General features: G+C 55.8%; 1 protein-coding gene across 1 annotated transcript in view; it reads left to right on the top strand.

Annotated features, from left to right (window-relative positions):
* Positions 1 to 13,702, top strand: part of VWA5B1 (von Willebrand factor A domain containing 5B1) — a 37,818-nt gene extending 24,116 nt beyond the window's left edge. Inside the window, exons 13-21 of the mRNA XM_037032912.1 lie at positions 2 to 192; positions 3,754 to 3,955; positions 4,427 to 4,741; positions 6,707 to 6,844; positions 8,300 to 8,431; positions 10,237 to 10,311; positions 10,946 to 11,015; positions 11,542 to 11,659; positions 13,107 to 13,702. Of these exons, the coding sequence (XP_036888807.1) occupies positions 2 to 192; positions 3,754 to 3,955; positions 4,427 to 4,741; positions 6,707 to 6,844; positions 8,300 to 8,431; positions 10,237 to 10,311; positions 10,946 to 11,015; positions 11,542 to 11,659; positions 13,107 to 13,613 (1,748 nt within the window). The 3' untranslated portion in view covers positions 13,614 to 13,702. The remainder of the gene's footprint in view (position 1; positions 193 to 3,753; positions 3,956 to 4,426; positions 4,742 to 6,706; positions 6,845 to 8,299; positions 8,432 to 10,236; positions 10,312 to 10,945; positions 11,016 to 11,541; positions 11,660 to 13,106) is intronic.
* Positions 13,703 to 18,649: the final 4,947 nt, after the last annotated feature.

Below are 18,649 nucleotides of genomic sequence, written 5' to 3'. Positions count from 1 at the left end.
GGTCTGGACCTCTCCCAGCGACGGCGGGCATACAGCACCAACCAGATCACCAACCCTAAGCCCTCCCCCAGGGCCGCCACGGCCAGCGACCCCACGACGGCTGGCAGGAGATACCCCCTGCGGAAAGCTAAGCTGCAGGACCTCACCAACCCGCCCAGCCCAAATGCCCGGCAGAGGCAGATCGATATGCAGGTACCCAGGCAGGGCAGGTTGGAGTTGGGGGTGGTCCTGGGTGGGGGTGAGCTGTGTCTCTTGCTTCAGCCAGAAGGATGGAGTCTGTCCGCAACTGACACTGAGAAGTGAGTCATCTTTCTTTCTCTGGACCTTTATCTGCCTGACCCCCAGTGACACCTTCCTAGTAGTGACACCCATTGGTCAATGATATCGCCTATTCTCTGTACACAACACTTCCCAGCTGGCGAGGAGCATTCCCATCCACTCTCCAATTTGCTTTTATAGCACCCCTGGGAAAGGCAGGAGTGTAGGGCTGGCCAGTCTGACTCTGTACAGATGTGGAAATTAAGGGCCAGAGAGGTAAAGTGACTCATCCAGGGTCACACAGCTAGCCAGGAGGCTGCAACCCAGGACCCTCTGCCCGCAGAGCCCTTGCTTCCCTCTCCATCACATGGCACGTTCTACAAATCCCAAGGGTTATGCCTTCGCCTCGGACAGAGGTCATCCCAGGGTCAGGGCCACAGCAGGAGCAGTCCACCCCTGTCCAGCTAGACCAGAGTGTCAGCCTCAGGACAGCGGACGCGATGATTCTTCGCTGTGGGGCCATCCTGTGCATCATAGAAATTTTGACAGCATCCCTGGCCTCTGTCAAACGAGTCCCAGTAACACCACCACCCCCAGTCGTGACAACTAAATATGTCCGCAGACATTGCCTTCGGTGCCCGGGGACAGGAGCAAAATCACCAGGTTGAGAAACACCGTCTTAAACCAAATGGTGTCTGGACTTCTCTGCACAGCTCAGCCCGTTTCCTGAAGAACGGGCTGGAGGTAGCTGTGTCATGGTCCGTCTGTGGTTCCCTAGCAGCAGCCTGTGACCCCGCCCCCACCCCCACCCACCACCTCCGTCCCTCCCCACCTCCACAGACACATAAGCCTTTATGCTCCTCAGAGACAGACACTGCCCCTTGGTCCCTAAGGCCCTTCTCTGTCCTTAACAAGGGATGCAGTTGGGAGATGCTGACCTTGGAGTCAGGCAGACTCTGCTCCTCAACCCTGTTACTTGACCTCTTTGAGCCCCAGTTTCTTTATCAATGAAACGGGGAGATTAGCTCGTGCAGATGTTTGAGCTAATAGCCATCAGCAGGTATTTAATGGGAGCCCACTGTGAGTGGGGGACTCTTGCAGGCTTGGGGTGACAAGAGGTCAGGTACCTGGTGCCGCGTCTGGCGCACAGTAGTCATTCTTTTACCCGCAGCTCTACTTGGCGCAAGCTTTGGGCAGCTTGGGTTTTCTCTACCCTCCTTCTGGCTCATCTTTGCTCGTCGCTGCCCCATCCCCTACTTGGCTCCTTCCCTGATCTGATTCTCCCCAACATACTTGTACGAATGCACATGGACTTGCATGCAAATGGGCACACGCTCCCCGAGGCCTCGGCTGCAGGAAGGCCCAAACCTGAAACTAATCTGTCACCATGGAAACAGTAGCAGCTTCTGTTTCTCAGTGGGCTGGTGATGGTGGGGCAGAGGTGGGGGGAATCCCAGTCTCTGATGAGGGGGGTTGGCTGTCACCCCAGACCCAGCCAACATGGCTGCGTAGCAGGTCCCACTGAGGCCATCCTGTGAGTGACCAGTCCCTCTCTCCTTCCACACCCTTGTACCATCCCCGGACCTCAGACCCAGCAGAGACAGGATGAGCACCTCCGCCCCGCCCCAAGGAGCCTCCATCTCATGGGGAGGTATAGTCCCCTTCCCAATAAATACCTAATAAAGATGAAAAAACCCCACGGTTAACTGTTGGCCTAAAAACCTGAGAAACACTTTTCTCTGTGCAGAGTCAGAGGCTCTGCACCCCCATCTCCCACCAGGCAAAGCACATGTTGCCAGAGACACAAAATTCATCTTTAATTCATTTAATACTTTTTAACCACAAAAGTAATACTTACTCAGAGTTTGCAATAAAAGCCCTCGAACAGTTCAGCTGAGTATGAAATAAAAAGAAAAGTACCTCTTTCCAGGGCCAGACCCACTTGGTTGTGATTGTTTCCTTCCAGAAACACTGCACATGCTACACACACACGTGCACACGCACCCGCACACACACGGAGACGCTTTCAATAACCACACACACAAACTTCTCTCCAAATCATTTTTCTAATGACATCTTAATTCATTTTTAAATGCAGTAAAATTACTCATTATGGTGAATAGCTCTATGAGCTTTGACAAGTAAATAGTCATATAACTATGTCACAATAAAAATATAGAACAGTAAAAAAATTCAGAACAGTTGTAATTTTTTAAATATGCCATATCTTCCCATATTAGTTTCAAAAATAAACCCCAACCATCTCTTTCACTGCAGTGGTGTACCAGCACATGGACAGACCATAACTTATTCACCAGTCCTCACTGAAGGACATGTCAACAGTTTCCATGCATTCACAAAACCCTTTTTAATGAACAATGCTGCAATAAATAGAAATATAGGGTGCATGTATTTGCATCCCTGTGTATTTCCTCAGGATTCAATTCGAGATGTGGAATCACCGGGTCAAAGAGCTTGTGCCTTTTTAACGCTGGCGGGCGGCACAGGGCTACATTGTTCTGCCCCTGGTCTGCGTCGGAGCGCACTCCGCCTGCCGCAGTGCAGCCGAGACCCCATCTCCCCACCGACCACACGGGGCGCCATCAAACGCTTACGTGTTTGTCATAATACGTCAGGCGGGGGAAATCGCCAGCATTTAGATCAACATTCGAGAAACTGAGAGTGTTTTCATGGGTTTATTGGATACTTTTTCTGTAAACTGCCTGTAAATGCCCTCAACCCATTATTTTATTGGGTTTATTATCTCCACCCCCGCCAGTGATTTATGAGAGCATTTTCTTGAAAATGATCTTTGTCGTGCATGTGGCAAATATATTTTCCAGTTTATCCCTTGCCTTTGGATGTCTTCTGTACCAGACAAGAATAGACAGATTAAATCCACAAAACAGGACAGAAAGACCGGAAATGAAACTGACTGTGTCTGAGGGCTCTGTCGGCACAGAGGTGGGAACCGGCAAACCCAGAGCGCCCACGAAGGCATCGCACTCACTCAGTGGTGCTGGGATTTGCATTATTCAAAAACTCAAGGGAAAGGCTGGTTTCTGGTTCCTTACACGAAAATACACTTCATGTGAATCAAAGACTTAAACAACCAAAAAAAAAAATCACAAACATTATATAGGAATTTTTATAATGCCAAAGAGCTTTTAAGCGTGACATATGAAAAGATAAGGAAAAAGTTAATTTTAAAAACACCCCCCAAAAGTTTTAAACTTTATGGCAAAAATAAGTGAGTTTAGAATATTGTCCATGGTATGTGATTCTCCATGGTTTTCCGGGGTTTGGGCTCAGTCCAGGGTTGGGATTATTCATGCCGATGTTTCTTGTGGCTGGTGGAGAGTAGGTCCATTGTCCTACCCAAGGACTTGGGCACTACAAGGACAGTCCCGCAGGAGGAACTGGGATGCCCAGGGGAAGAGCTGTGGCTGGGGTGGCGGTAAGGGGGCCAGCCTCCTCTTCCTCTTGCCCTCCTAGTCCTTCCTGAACAGTGGCCTGGACCCGTGCCAGGGCCCCAGACTCCGGGGGCCAGGGGCCCGCAGGCCCTCTCTGCTGCCCCAAGCCTGCCAGCCCCTCCTGCCCTCTGGCCCGGAGACCCAGCCCTGGAGCCCCCTGAGAGAGCTGGATCTCGGGTCCAGCATGAAGCCTGCCTCGGACAGCCACAGCCCTGGGGACCTGGGTAAGTGTCCTCAGGGTTTGGGATCTGATTGGGGTCAGGGAGGACTCATTGGCTGTGGCCTGACTTCAGATGACAGGCCTGGAGGACAGATGCCTGTGCCCTTTGGGGGCTGGAAGGAGTCCGCTGTGGCCCCTTCCCCCAATGAGGACCTCGCAACCCCACTCTTCCCCAATCAGCCTGGCCCTGGGGCTGCCTGTGTCCTTCCGGATGCCCTCCATGGGGCTCATTTCCCTGAGCAGTGCCCCCAATTCTGACTCTCTCCCTGGCAGGTGGATCTGCCCACTCTGGGGAACAAGCCCATGCCACCCCCCCTGTTTTAGGGGAGGAGTTTCGTGTTCCCTGGGAGTGGGGAGGGGGTATTATACTGCACTTGCTTACCGGGGTCTTACCCTTGAGAAGGGATGATGTTCCCGGGAGTTGGCCCTCTGTCCCCCAGCTCAGAGCACTGCCCACTTGTCCCTTCACCCACAGAGCCGTCCCATCACCCCTCCGCCTTGGAGACAGAGACATCCTCAGACTGGGAGCCCCCGGCCGAGTTCGAGGAGCAGGCCAGTACTGGCAGGCCAGCCACTCCAGACCCCGTGCTGGGCAAGGCCGTGGTCAAGGGCCTGCGCGGCACCCAACTCTTGCAATGGGAAGTGAGCTTCGAGCTGGGGCCTCCCGGCCCTGAGCGGAATGTCGGAGGTGACGCTGACCTTTGGAGCGAGACCTTCCACCACCTGGCAGCCCGCGCCATCATCCGCGACTTCGAGCAGCTGGCAGAGCGCGAGAGCGAGATAGAACAAGGTGAGCGCTAGGGACCTACGGCCTCCAAGCCCGACCAAGGCCCCTCCGCACTAATCCCACCCCAGGAATTGGCCTTCCCCACCACCACCCCGTCCCGCCCCGCCCTTCCCCCCAAGTGGAGCCACAGCCCAGGCTCCGCCTCCCCACTGCCTCGCTGCCTCCAGGTGCTTCCCCTCCCGCCTAGCACCTTCCTCCAACTTCCTCCAACGCAACCCCGAAGCTCCACCCTCTCCTAGATCTGCGCCCATCTCCATTCCTCCAGGAGCCAGTCTCCGGCAACCAGCCCCGGGCTCCTCCAGCTCTCCCACCCCCATCTAGTGATTCGTCCTCTCCTCTTCCCCTCCCCACCCCTGTGCTACCGGTCCCCACCCCCCTCACTTCCCAAGGCTTGTCCCTATAGCACAAGGGACAATCGTTCTTGTCCCTCTGAGACAGAACGATGGGGACAGCCCTATTCCACCTGCCCTTCTCCTCTGGGACCACACCTGCCTTCCCACTGAGCCCCACCTAGGTGGTCCACTCCTCACTCATCAACACCACTTATTGAGTGGGGACTAGCTGGGGACCACCGCATCCCTGCCCTTATCCAGAGCTTGACACAGACTAGCTGGGAAGCCGACAGGAATCAAATAAGTATACACGCATTAACTGACTGCGTGTGTCCTAAATGCTATTAAGAAGAAACACAAGCATACAAGAGATTGTGTACCAAGGGTGGTGGGGGAGCTAATTTAGTTCAGGAATCGGGGCAAACTTTTCTTAAAAAGTGACCCCTGGGACTCTGGTGGAGCTCACTTGAAGAATAGATAGATACAGGTATAAATCGAGGACATCTCTATTACTTGTTACAGTTTATGCTTTATGTCTGTAATATGGCTTACATTCTACCTTATTTGTGCTTTTGTTGCAAATATTTCAAAAATAACAGAAGTAAAACCAATGAATCACTGAAGTAGTAGTCGGCGGAAGTTTATTGTGTACACGTCAAAAAGACAGCTGGCAAACTGAGAGTCTCCAAACCAAAACACAGAATGAGGCTCAGGGAATCTCCCTGGAAAGAAGCTTATACAGTGAGGAGGCAGTGACAATTCATTCTTCGCGGTGATCGGCGATAATATTGGCATTTTCCGTGGTTACCTTATATTAACCTTGGGAAACCATTCAGGTTCCAGAGGCAGAAGCCAGAAATGGTCCAGGTCAAGTTAGTCTTGCAGAATCAACTAAATGAAATTTTGTTTGTATAACTGAACTGGTTTTGTCTCCTCCGGGAATGTTCAAGGCTGATCTCGGTGTGGTTTGCATTTTAACATTGTATACTGTGTTATTTTTCCCCCGGGGGGGGGGCAGAACTTCACCTTATAAATTACAAACCGTGTCTGTTCTTTGGGTCCTGGGCCCCTGACACAGCCCTCCAGGAGGTGGCCAGCCATGACGACTGCCACCCTGTTGAGTGGAAAGAGCTTGGGCCTTGGGGACAGACCGTCTTAAGTCCTGATCTCAGGTCCATCTCTCCCTCACTGTGTGGCCCTGTGCTTGCCACAGTCCCTCTCTGGTTTTCGATCTTCTCTGCAAGTGGGCCCGACCACTGGCACCCACTCAGCCAAGGGGCCTGCAGCAAGAGTCTCATCAGAAAATAGAAAACACAGACAACACAGAGGGTTTTTTGTTTGTTTGTTTGGTTTTTAAATAACACTAGTTACTTAAGGGAGGTAATGCTTTTTTATTCTTAGATGTCTTACCTCTTCTGCATTAAAACGTTCTTACTTTATGAAACGATAGTAGAGAATAACAATCTTGGGCATTTTTTTATGTCCTTAATTGGCAAGTTGGCAACCTCCTGATTTGAAGGACTTATTTCAACCTAAAGAGGGGAGCCACTGGTCTAGCCTTCCTTTCAGCTTCCAGAGCTTCTGTGTCAAAGAGAACTTTGAGTCCACACGGTGACTCCAGCTTCTCCCTCTGCAGGCTCCAGCCGCCGCTACCAGGTGAGCGCCATGCACACCAGCAAGGCCTGCAACATCATCAGCAAGTACACCGCCTTCGTGCCCGTGGACATGAGCAAGAGGCGGTACCTGCCCACCGTGGTGGCCTACCCCAGCTCCAGTAAGGCGGGTGGGTGGCCAGGGCGCTCCTGCGGGCTGGGGGAGGCAGCTGGGATATCTCGGAGCACAGAGCTGCAGGGAGGAGTGCAAGGAGCGGCCTGGAAGCAAAAAGCCCCTCGTGGACGGGTTAGCCCCCACGGGCTCACGAGCCTCTCCCACTGCCCTGCAGAAGGCTGGGGAACCGTCCCACTCCCTGCTCCCCACCAAATAAATAGGACTTCACCGAATGTTTCCAACTAGGCGCTGATAGGTGCTCACCGTGGAAAATCCCCAAATATAGAAAGACACAGCATAGATAAAAGTGACTGGAAGTGACAGTGACCCAGACATGAGTACTCACTACCCTCCTGGTGTGACCGTCCTTCCAGGCTGCTCTCTATGACGATCTACCTGTAGAGAAATCAAAACACACGATTTTGCACGAATCGCAGCGTGCCAGCGTGTGCTGCACCCCGTGAAATAGGGGTGCAGAGAGGGTCTCGCGTCCGTGGCGCATCTGCACCCTCACTCCCTCCGACCGCTGCAGAGACTGCCACATCGCCAGTCAGTCAGACAGTGCGTGTGTCTGGAGATGGTCTGGCACAAATAACGCCCCTGCTCATAACCAAATCTATTAAAGCATGTAAATCTGTAACATAACAACATCACACTCAAGTACACCATAGGACATTTTAGGTGAAACTTTCCAATTAAAACTATAAATTATCACACGCATATTATTACCTTACCAACCACACTCAAGCACGCCCCTCTCTAAAATTTTTTTTAAAAAAACAACTCTTTTTTTTAAACACAGTTAACCACTGAACTAAATAAGTAAAGCTCAGAACCGTCCTCACAGCAGAACCTCTCGGGTCTTCCGGATGTTATGCACATCAGGGGGCACGAGGCTTCTTCAAAGTGTGGTTCCCAAATGAGCCCTTCATGTTTTAAAACATAGCCCAGACTAGTGTTCTCTTAAGATGCGGTTTCCCAAAACACACTTGGGTGCTGTGGCTTTCTCTCCATTCCGTTGACGCCTCCCCGCCCCGTTGGGGCCACCCTGGGATTTCAGGGGCCTGCTGTGGCAGGGAAGAGTGGGAGCTGGGGCTCTGAGACAGCGGACTGGGACAGAAGGGAAAAGCCGCCTTTGAACTACCTAGAAAACATCGCTGTTGTCTATGTGTTACCTCAGCCGTGCTATTGACCTGTCAGAGTGGGTATTATTATCCCCATTTTCCAGATAGGAAAACCAAGTCTCAGAGTGGTTAGCACCCTACCCAGCTACTAAAAGGTGGGGCTGGGGTTCAAACCCAGGTCATTCTGGCTGCAGAGCTCACGGCCGTACCTGTACAATGCCTTCCTCTCTTTGGAATAACAACAGACCGGAGCCAGAATCATTCCTGCCAGCCTGGAGGAGGAGGCAGAGGGTGGGCCCAGTTGTACCTAGCTGACCCCATCTCCTATCCTCCTGAAGGCGCTGCATCACGGATGGTCAGCTCTCGAGTCCTGACCCAGCAGCCACGGGGCAGCTCTGGGGCCTTCGGACGGTCGCCGACCACGCTCAGGGAGGACCTGGTGGCGGGACTTGGCAGATTTCAGAACCTAAGTAAGGGCCACCTGGGCCGTGTTCCGAAGGCTGAGCTCCTGAGTCGTCCCGGCTTCCTCGTGTCTAAGGCCTCACTCTGAGTCCACACTCTGGGCCCTTGCAGGGCCAGGGCGAGGCCAGACCCCCCAGGCTTCCTGGGGTCTGAGATGAGCAGAGAGCACAGCACACCCGAGCATGCGCCCCTCAACACAGCTTTGCTGGGAGAGCCTCCGGGAGCCGGAGAGCAGCACGCCCCCGCCCCATGCTGCCCACGTGCCCACACCATCCCTTCACCTCTGCCCTCGGATGGGCCGCCAACCCCAGTGCCTATTCCCTGCACTGAGTCCCCCAGACACCAAATGCCAGGCCCTAACATGTGTTTTACCTGATGGACTACAAAGTTCTCACAGACGTCGACGGGCGAAGAAAGAGCAGTGTGGGGGGCGGGGTGAAGGAGCTCTTCAGAATCAACGAGTTCTGCCAACTCTGGCTCCTTCGGAGCCCCCACACCTGGGAACCCTGCCCTACCCCTGTGCCATGCCACGCCTCCAGTCTAGAGGAACTCACTTGTTTCTCTGTAGCTCCGTTCTCGATGGCCACAGATTCCACCAAAATTACAAATTCCTTCTTTTCTTTCAATTACCCTCTGACTCAGACCCAAGTGTCTGTGACTGCTAGGCTGTTAATCTGTCCTGAGTCCTTTCCCTCCCCAAAGGTGACAATGGCTGACACTGCTGAGAGTTTCCTGTGTGCTGGCCACTGTCCCAATTATCCATGGCTCCTCACAATCATCTGAAATGGTTTCTTTTATTGTCCCCATTAAGAGATGAGAAAACTGAGGCTCAGAGAGGGGAAGTGACTTACTCAAGGTCACACAGCTGGTACATCATAGAGCCAAGATTTGAACCCAGGTGGTGTCTGGCTCCAGAGCCCAGAAGGTTAACCACCGTGCTATTTGCCCCACCTGGTTGCCTCAAACACACAGTCACTAGTTCACTCCCATGCTGCCCCACCCTACCCTGAGCACCCAATGACAAACGGAGCTTCTTGGCCTTCACGGAGCTGCTGACAGCCTCACAGGGTCCCAGGGGCTTCGACAAACATGTTTGTGCACGAAGATTTTTTTCATGATTTGGTCTATTCTTTTATAGCATATTCTCTATCACTCTCCATCTCCTGAAAGAACAATCCTAAGTATAATCACCCTGATTACTCATTTTGAACTATGTGCAATTATTACTCCCATTTTACAGATGGGAAAACTGAGGCATAGAGTCAGAGCCATGTTCTGGCGCCTCCTAGGGAGCTGGCGCAAGCCCCTCCTCAGGGAGGCATAGCCCTGGTGCCTCATGCCCACCTCTTCCCCAACCCCCAACTCCTACTCTCAGCCCCTGACCTGCTTCTCCTTCCCTTATGGGACTGTAGCTCAGGGTTTCATTGAACACATACTACGAGCCAAGCCCTAAGCGGTATCTCTGTATCAACTCATTGAAGCCTTACAACAACATTGTAAGACAGATACTATTATCCTTCATCCACAATCAAAACATAACGAAGTTAGTAAGTTCACCAGGGTCACACAGCTAGTCAGTGGGGAGCTGGGAGTGGAACCCAGGCGTTCTGACTCTTATGGCGAAGCACCGGTGGTATCTTTGGAAGGCAAAGACCCATCCAAGTTCAAAAGGAACCCCTGACCTTGCTCTCCCAGCCCACCCCCGCCCCCCAGTTCTGCAAATTCAGCCATCAGTCCCCTGGGGGGGGGGGGGATGGGAGGTGGGGAAGGGAGAGCCAGGGGAGCCCAGGCCTCACCCGCGTTCCGGTTGCAGGAGCAGAGGAAAGCCCCATCGCGCCCTCCAGCGAGACCGCATCCCCCGGCCGTGAGAGGTCCGTGGCTTCTGAAGGTACGTGGACCGTCAGCCAGCCTTCTCCTCGAGGAAGACGGTGGTGGTGCTTGACCCCTGGGTCGGGAGAGTGTCTTAGCCCAGCAAGGTCCTAGGTGGCTCATTGATTCCTCAAAGCAACTCCGTGTGAGATCAGTAGGGACATCACCACTTTAAAGACGAGGGAACTGAGACTCAGAGAGGTGAAGTGACTTGCCCAAGGTCACACAGCTAGTCTGTGACAGAGCCAGGCCTAGAATCAGGCCTCCCAATTTCTAGCTGAAGGACCACTCAACCACCTCACTCTGCCTAGAACCCTTTAGCAATGTAGCACAGAAGGAAACTCGGCGTCCCCACTCAGGCCCGAGCCGGGGTGATACGAAGCCGCCACCGCAGCCACAGGGAACCTTCCAGAAGATGCCTGAGGCCACCAGCCAAGGAAACTTGGAGGCCTGTTGTTCTCACACATGGACCTGTATATCTCACCCCTCCTGTGCCAAGCGGGTCAGAAACAGCCCTGCAGCCCAATGTCCGCCTCAGGCCCCGGGGTGCAGGCCAGCCCTGCCCTCTCCGCGCCGCTGTTTCCCCAGCTGGGCAGTGAGCAGGTGGCCAGGGTTCTCTGTCTGGCAACAACTCTCATTTCGTGGCTCTCCAGGTCCCCTGCTCAGTCTGGCCACCAACACCCTCTCTTCCTTGAAGACCCCCGAGACTCTGTTTGGATCCAGGTATGCGGGATTTCCACTGGGGTTGCACTACACCCCCACCCGTTCTCCAGGGGCTCTCCCTGGCTTTGAAGGCCAAGGGCAGGCCCAGCCTGACATTTAGACACAAGTGAATAACCCAAATCGAGCCTAGAAGGCCCCCCATCCAGAGATATCTCTGTCTTCCAGGATCCCACTGCAGAAGACCCCCCCCACCCCCTTTGCGGCTCATCTCCCCCGGTGTGGTCTCTTTGCAAATGCCACTCCCGGGGAGGCCAGCACGAGGCACTCTGACCACAGGCCGAACGAACACAGGCTCTCGACAGAGGGCCACAAAATGAACACCAGCCTGGTACTCATCCGGGCCACCACCAATTTGCTGAGCTGGGCCTCTGTTTCCCCAGCTGTCACATGAGATTGGAGGAAGCCCCCTGCCAGACCCCTTCTGGCCCCATTCCCAGAGGCTGCTGTGTGAGCACTGGGCGGGCGGGATGACCAAGGACACCGCTGGGGTGGCTGTAGCCATGCTTTTCTGGCTCCACCCACACAGGTTGACTCTCAGAAAGTCCAGGCTGCTGATGCGAGCAGCCAAGGGCTTCCTGAGCAAGCCACAGACCAAGGCTCCAGAGTCGTTGCCCGGGAGCCAGAGCTTCAACTACACCCCACTGGTGAGTGCCCAGACCCCAGCTGGTCCGCAGAGGGGCCATCCTGTGAGCCTCCTCCCACCCCGCCCCCTGGGCAAGGGGAAGAAGACCTAGACCTTCCCACCCACATGGTCAGCAGGCCAGAGGTTTGTGGGAGTCCCTTCCCCAGAGCCCAGAAGTGTGGCTAGAAGCCAGCACCGGCATCATGAAAATTTTTTGCAATCTGCTACCTTTTTAAAATTCATGGGGATTTTACATTTTACTCCATCATCTATGTGCATCTATTTTTCACTGCATAAAAATATGCCTTGAAATGACTCTCAGGTGAGTAAAATTAACACCCCAGGGACACGCGCGCACTCTGTTTAGCGAGTGGCTTTGCAGACGCCCCAGCATGCTATGGGAGAGCGAGAAGCCCAGGTCTGGAGTGACGGTCTCTGACTCAGGGGGGGGCAGGAGTGTGGCCCTGCCACATCTGGGCCAGCAGGGCATGGGGAGCAGAGGGCGCTGGAAGGAGGGCCGCGGCAGGAGGGGGCATGGCGCCTGTCCCAGCACCCCCAAGCACACCGGGCCTTTCACAAAATGCCGGCAACAGGGCACTGTGCATGTGTGCACTCAACAAGGGTTTGTTGAGCCTGGCGCAGTGCTAGACGACCTTGAACTAGATGAACATTGTCTCTGAGCTCATGGCACTAATTATCTAGTGGGGACACGGACGGGGGAACCAGGCAATTCTGCTCCTGGGTGCAGTGATAGGAGAGCTCCGGTGTGGAGGGACGGACCGCTGCAGGCGGTGGGGGTGCTCAGGCTCGTGGTCAAGGAGGAAGGATGCTTGGCTTCCTGGATGGGTACTAGCTGATGGTCCAGGGGGGACAGAGCACGTGGCGGCTGGAGAGTGGGGTTTGGAGAGGAAAATCGAGGATGAACCAGTGCTTTGGGAATCATAGTCCGGGCTCATCCCAAGAGAAAATTGAAGCCACTGAACCGATGGCCTCCAAAGAGTGGCAGGACCTGTGCCTTACAAAGACCCCTGAGGCTGCAGGAGAGATGGGAGGGTGTGGACAGGGGAGGAAAGCAGAGGCAGGGGCAACACGAGGAGGCAGGTGGTAGACTTCAGAGGTGGTCAGAAAGCAGACCTGTTGGGACTTGGACACGGATGGGCGTGGAGGGCCCAGGAGGGAGGTGAGCTGCCCAGAACCCACCTGATGGCAGAGGACGGTCCCAGATGGGCCCACCCGCCGGGAACAAGAGGCAGGTTTAGAGCGAAGATGCTGAGCTGGGCTGAGCGAGGGGGCAGTCTGAAGTGCCTGTGGGACAAAGGATGGAGATGCTCCATCAGCCTGGGTACCCTGCAGGTCCCCCAGGGAGGTGGGGAGCTCAGTAGTGGGCTATGGGGACCCAGACTTCTTCATTGCCTGGGCTCCATAGTCTCAAAAATTTGAGGCCCACTGTGGGGCTCTCCCACCCACAGGTGTCCCTGCAGCTGGCTTCCGGAGCCTTCCTGCTCAACCAGGCCTTCTGTGAGGCCATCCACATCCCTATGGACAAGCTCAAGTGGACCTCGCCCTTCACCTGCCACCGAGTGTCCCTCACCGCCCGCCCACCTGAGACAAAGACCCCCAGTCCCCAGCTGTGCACCGGCCCCTCGCCTCGGCACCCCTCTTGTGAGACCTTCTCCGTGGAGCCGGTGGCAGAGGACAAGGCAGGCGGGGAGCTCAGGGATAGGGTTGAACACACAGGGCAGCTGTGGGCCACGGTGGTGGCACTGGCCTGGCTGGAGCACTGCTCAGCAGCCTACTTCGTGGAGTGGGAGCTGGTGGCCGCCAAGGCCAGCGCGTGGCTGGAGCAGCAGGAGGTGCCCGAGGGCCGCACGCGGGGCACACTCAAGGCGGCCGCCCTCCAGCTGTTCGTGCTGCTGCGGCACTGGGACGAGAGCCTGGAGTTCAACATGCTGTGCTACAACCCGAATTACGTGTAGTCGGGGCAGGGGGAGGCTGGGGCCGGGGAGGAGGGGCAGGGCACCACCGGGGCCTGGTGGCGGCAACCTTGGGAGCTGTAGCCAATACATTGTTTGCTAGAAAGAGCCCTGGACTTGCCGGCGGGAGGCCTGAATTCAGCCCCAACTTTGCTACCAACTAGCTGTGCAACTTGAGAACGGACAGTGCCCCCTGTCTGGGCCTCAGTTTCCCCACCTGTAAAATCAGTGGGTGAGGTGGGAGAGTTGGGCTAGATCTCTAGAAGGTTCAAAGGTCCCTTCCTGCCTGGACAGGGGGCACTGCTGTGGGGTTTCCTGCTCCCCGGGGGGCAGAGAGGGAGTACAACTTAAACCTGAGCTCCTGCTGCAGGAGGGTCATGTGGGCAACGCCCCCCTCACATGAAAGGCTGGAGGAGCAAGCCTCAAAACTGCAAGGAACCAGACCAACGAACTTGCGGCTAGGCGCAGGAGACCACCTCTGCCTGCTGCATTGTGGGATAGGCTCGTGTCTCCATGACCCCTAAACCCCGCTGCAGACCAACTGGAAAACCATCCTTCCCAACACTTTACAGAGGAGCCAATCAGGGCCTTATCTTTTGGCTTGGAAGCCCTCCGTCTGTCTTAGGGCTGGTTGACAGATTATTTGCGACCTCCTAGCTAAGGAGGTGGGGAGCAGGACAATGGGGAGACCTCCTGCGAGCTGAGGTGTTAGAAGTGAGTGGCTGCCTGTGCAAAAATAGTCCCCAAAGCATAGATGGAGTCACAGAAGTCAGTGGAAAAACAGATGGCACCTTCGATAATTTGCGCCTCCAGGAGCTGCGTAATGCAGACCCTGTCCACACGTGCTGAGGGGCTAGGGAGGCACCCTGCGTCACCTGCATTCTGGGACAGTGGGGCGCTGTCTAGCCAGGTCACACTGTGCAGGACAGGGGTCTTCTTTGCAACAGGGAACCGTGCTTGGCTGCAGTATGTCTGGGGCAGCAGCTTCGGCCAGGAGATGTGATTTATTCCACGAAATGAAAGACTTTTTGAAGAAGCTTCAAGACTGAGAGGCCCTGGGACCTCCCCCTCGCGGGCCTACTTCGAGACGCCATGTGGTGACGTCTGTGTTGCAGCCTCAGACTCCCTCCTGGCTGCTGCCCAGTGACCTTTGCCCCTCAGACTCCCCTGGAGGCAGGTCTGGACCTCAGCAAGGAAGCCCACCCGCTTGGACCCCCAGGATGAATCCACACACCCTCACACACACCCCTCTCCAAGGCCTTGAACTCGCCCCATCAAGTGGTCCCGTCAGGCCCCACGGCCCTGGCACAAGCTCCTCCCTCCTGGGAGATCCCCGCAGATCTGCCCTGTGGGGAGGACCTGTGGATTCGAGCACAAGTCTCAGCCTCATGGAGACAAAAGGCTTCAGCGGGAGCGGAGGGAGAGCAGGGGCCCAGCAGAACACTCCCCGGGCCTGGAGGAAAGGCAGCCCCCACAGGATGTGGTGCCCTGCCCCACATGGCACGCCCTCCATGCAGATGCCTGGCTGGTCTCCTGCTGAGCTGCACCAGCCCCTCAGAGGCTCTCACCAAAAGCTGGAGGTCCATCCCCAAGGGAGGGGAAGGGGCGAGAGACTTAGTGTAAAATCCTGTCAGCAGCTTGGCTGCCTCTGGGCAGGAACCCACCAGGAACTGAAGCTACCACCACCCAGGCCAGACAAGATGCCTGGGGGGTGTTGGCTCAAAGTCGGTACCACCAAGACAGACAAGAGCTTTAGGCTGCCTTGCTGAAGGCCTTGACCAGGCGTGAGGACAACCTTGTCATCTCCCTACACACCTGCTCCCCGGCGCCCCCCAAATAACACTTCCGTAGCTATGCAGCCAGCAGCCCCAGCTCCAGAGTAAGGAGGGAGGGGCGTGGCATTGCCTTCTTGGCCCACCATGAGTGGAAAGATCGGCCAGCTGACAGCCAGAACACCCAGCACTAGTTTGGGTGGGTGGCATCCCCTCTCTAGGTGCCCAGGAGCCGGGGGCTTCCCCCACCTTGACTTTCCCAGATTCTCTGCCTCCGAGCTGTTCTCCTCTTAGTGACCATGGGCTTGCTTTAATTGTCTGGGTGACCTTGAACCGGTCACAGCGACGGGGGGTGGGGAGATCAAGGTGGCCTGGCACCTGCCCAGTGTGGAACACGACACCTGGAAGGAGTCACTGAGAAGCCCAGCAAGGCTGTGGGCCCACCACCACCCCGCTTCTGCGGAGTACACCCTCAGACACCACCCCAGCAGCAGTGGCTAGAGCTCTGGACAACTCTGATGGGTGAACCACCCACCTTCGTACCCCCCGCCCCCCCCTGCCTGGCACCTGAAGGTGCAGAGGAACAAAGTCTCCTTGATTGCAAATAACCCAAGGGCTTTGAGGGACATCTGGATGAGAGACATGTTTGAAGAGAACTTCGGTGACATTGCCATGGCAAACAGTCTCAGAAATGTGCCCTCGGGATGGCCAAGCAGAGGACAGAGGGACCGGCTTCCAGGAAAAGATAAGAACCTTAGGGAATGAGCGCGCCCCCCGAAGCTACGGTGGTTCCAATGGTTCTCAAGTAGGGGAACCATTGCCCCTAGAATCAGGATTAACCTGGATTAATGTGGACTCTCTGTCAAACTAGGCCTTGCTTTCTGGGTCATGCCAAAGGGCCTTTATGCCCTGCCAGCTGTGAAGAGTCAGGAGAGTACAAATGCTGAGGGGCGCTGTCGGACAGAGCGGGCCTCCAGTGGGAGGAACAGTGGTCCGTGAGCTGGGGGTTCAGGTGCTGGTCTAGACGCCACCACCAGTGTGCGGTGTGACTTCCGGCAAGCCGCTTCCTCTCTCCGGGCCCCGTCTCATCTTTTGTAGAACGATGCGGTTACACTAGATCGGCATTTCCGATGCTGTTCTATGGTGTGTGCATTAGCCATCCATAAGAAATGGTCCCTCGAGCAAACACGTCGGGGAAACACTAGGAAAACCACCTCTTTAGGTCAGATGACCTGGTCCCAAGAAGTGGGTTTTGTCAGTCTCTAATATGTGACTTAGAAGGTCCCTCTCCCCAGGTTACTCAGTCCAGAAAATGCCGGTCTAGGTCTCCCTGAGGGTCCTTCTGGCACTGACACTCAGAAAGCTTTGGCTGAGTGCCTACTGTATGCCAGGCACGCTGGGGTAGCCTCGGGTGCGTTTTGGGCCCTTTTGGAACTCGGTGAGAAGCATTTGAAGAATGTCTGCCCGGTGGACCACCGCCCCGCTCCCCGGTGTGCCTCGACTGGACTGGCCTTGTCCCCAAACTGTGGTCTTGCCACCCGCGGGTGTGGCCTCAGCCCACACTGTGGAGGCACCGTGCACCCTGAAGGCCAGCCCCCGAGCACTCTGACACTCAGTGACGGGGCTGCTTTGCCGACCGCAGCTCCTGCTGGAAGCTGCTCATCCAGGGGGAGCGGGGACCCCCTGCAACGAAGTGCCTCGAGGGTCCGACCTCCTGCCTCTTCCCAGGGGCAGGGTCCTTCCGCTGAGACCCTCACCTGAGGAGACCAACTCCAGACCCTGGGAGAGTGGCATCGGCTTCCAGTGGCACTTGTGTGTGCTCAGGTGTCCCCTGCCCTAGGACAAGACAAATGACATCTACTGTCCCCCACTGCTGTGACCAACGATGGAGGAGGGATTCCATTCCAGCTGCTGGTGGGTCCTCACCTGTTCCTCCAGTGGTTGAGAAAGCGAGGGATCCTCTTTACTCACCTGGAGCCGAAAAGCCTTCTGGGAGTTTCTCCTCTATCCTAACTTGCCACCCGTTGGTCCCTACACTTACTTGAAGGCTCTTTCTTTCTCCTTGGCTGCTGTTCCCCTTCTCTTCCTCAGCAGGGACTCCCATTGAGAGGAAGTGGGAGAAGGGGTCTCCCCAGTCTGCGCCCCTGCCCGCCTGGCTGGAGCCCGTGGGACACTCCAGCTCCCGCCATTGCCAGGCCCCAGTGCTGCCTCTCACTTCTGACACATCGGAACATCTCCAAGTGGCCCCCAGGCACAAATAAATTCCACATCCTCAGCGTCCTGGCCAGGGAAGAGAAGGGCGTTGCTGCCCCGGGGGTGGGTGGTGTGTTCACTGCAGTGGCATGGGGCAGACATTTTTTATCCCCCACTAATCTAGCAGAGACTAGAGAAACCAATGAGCAGAGCGTGGGCATGTTCCTGGGCTGCGGCACGCCCCGCAGAGCCAGTGTATGGCCAGCCCGGGCGGGGGCACGTGCAGTGGTTTGCAGCTGGATAACCTGACGGGCAGAGATCTGTCCTGAGGTCAGGAGCGTGGCAGCATCTCCTGGTCAGGCCCCCGTGCCTAGTACGGGGCTCCCTGACCGTCCCCCCACCCCTGCTCCCCTGGCCCAGGGCCCAGCGACCTGGCCACTGGGCAGCAGCACTGTCTCCCGAGCTCCCTGACAAAGTGGGGTTGCTCCCGTCCCCGCTGCAGCCCTCCTGGGCTCAGAGCCTGCGGCCTTGAGCTTGTAGCCGCTTCCCGAGGCAAAGCGCCTCGTCTCCATGTGGCCGACTGTGGTGACACACGCAGTGTAGTTTCACTATTTGCCCAGGTGGCTGTGGCTCAAGTGGCATGGCCGGTGCTTGTCCCTCTCGGAGCCTCAAGTGCCTACAGTGTGCTGGCCCGTCCCCTCGCCTGCTCGCCCGTCATGTCCCCGTGGTGCCTGGGACACTTCTTGTGCTTGGAATTCACATTGCCTTTTTGCCCAGTAGCCAATGAGGTAGACAGGGTGGAAGTCCCAGACACCAGCCGTCGAGGGTCCACCACCCAGTAGCAAACCACACCCTGGGGCTGTGTGTGTGCGTTCTCAAAAGAGCAGCTTCTTTGCACGTGGTGGCTACTGTTCTCTTCCAGGCTTTTAGCTTATAAAAACTGTTGAACCTGATGATACCACAAAATGATACGTGTGTCTGCCCTTTTGTTCTCAAAGCTGATACTTGACTTTCAAACGGGGGGGCCAGTGATCTGCTTGCTTCAGTGTGGTCACCTCCCACTTGGTTTGGGTT

The sequence above is a fragment of the Sturnira hondurensis genome, unplaced genomic scaffold (genome assembly GCF_014824575.4).
Source record: "Sturnira hondurensis isolate 20B ecotype Veracruz unplaced genomic scaffold, ASM1482457v3 Scaffold0021555, whole genome shotgun sequence".
Lineage (NCBI taxonomy): Eukaryota > Metazoa > Chordata > Mammalia > Chiroptera > Phyllostomidae > Sturnira > Sturnira hondurensis.
This window is presented reverse-complemented; position numbering and strand designations above follow the sequence as displayed.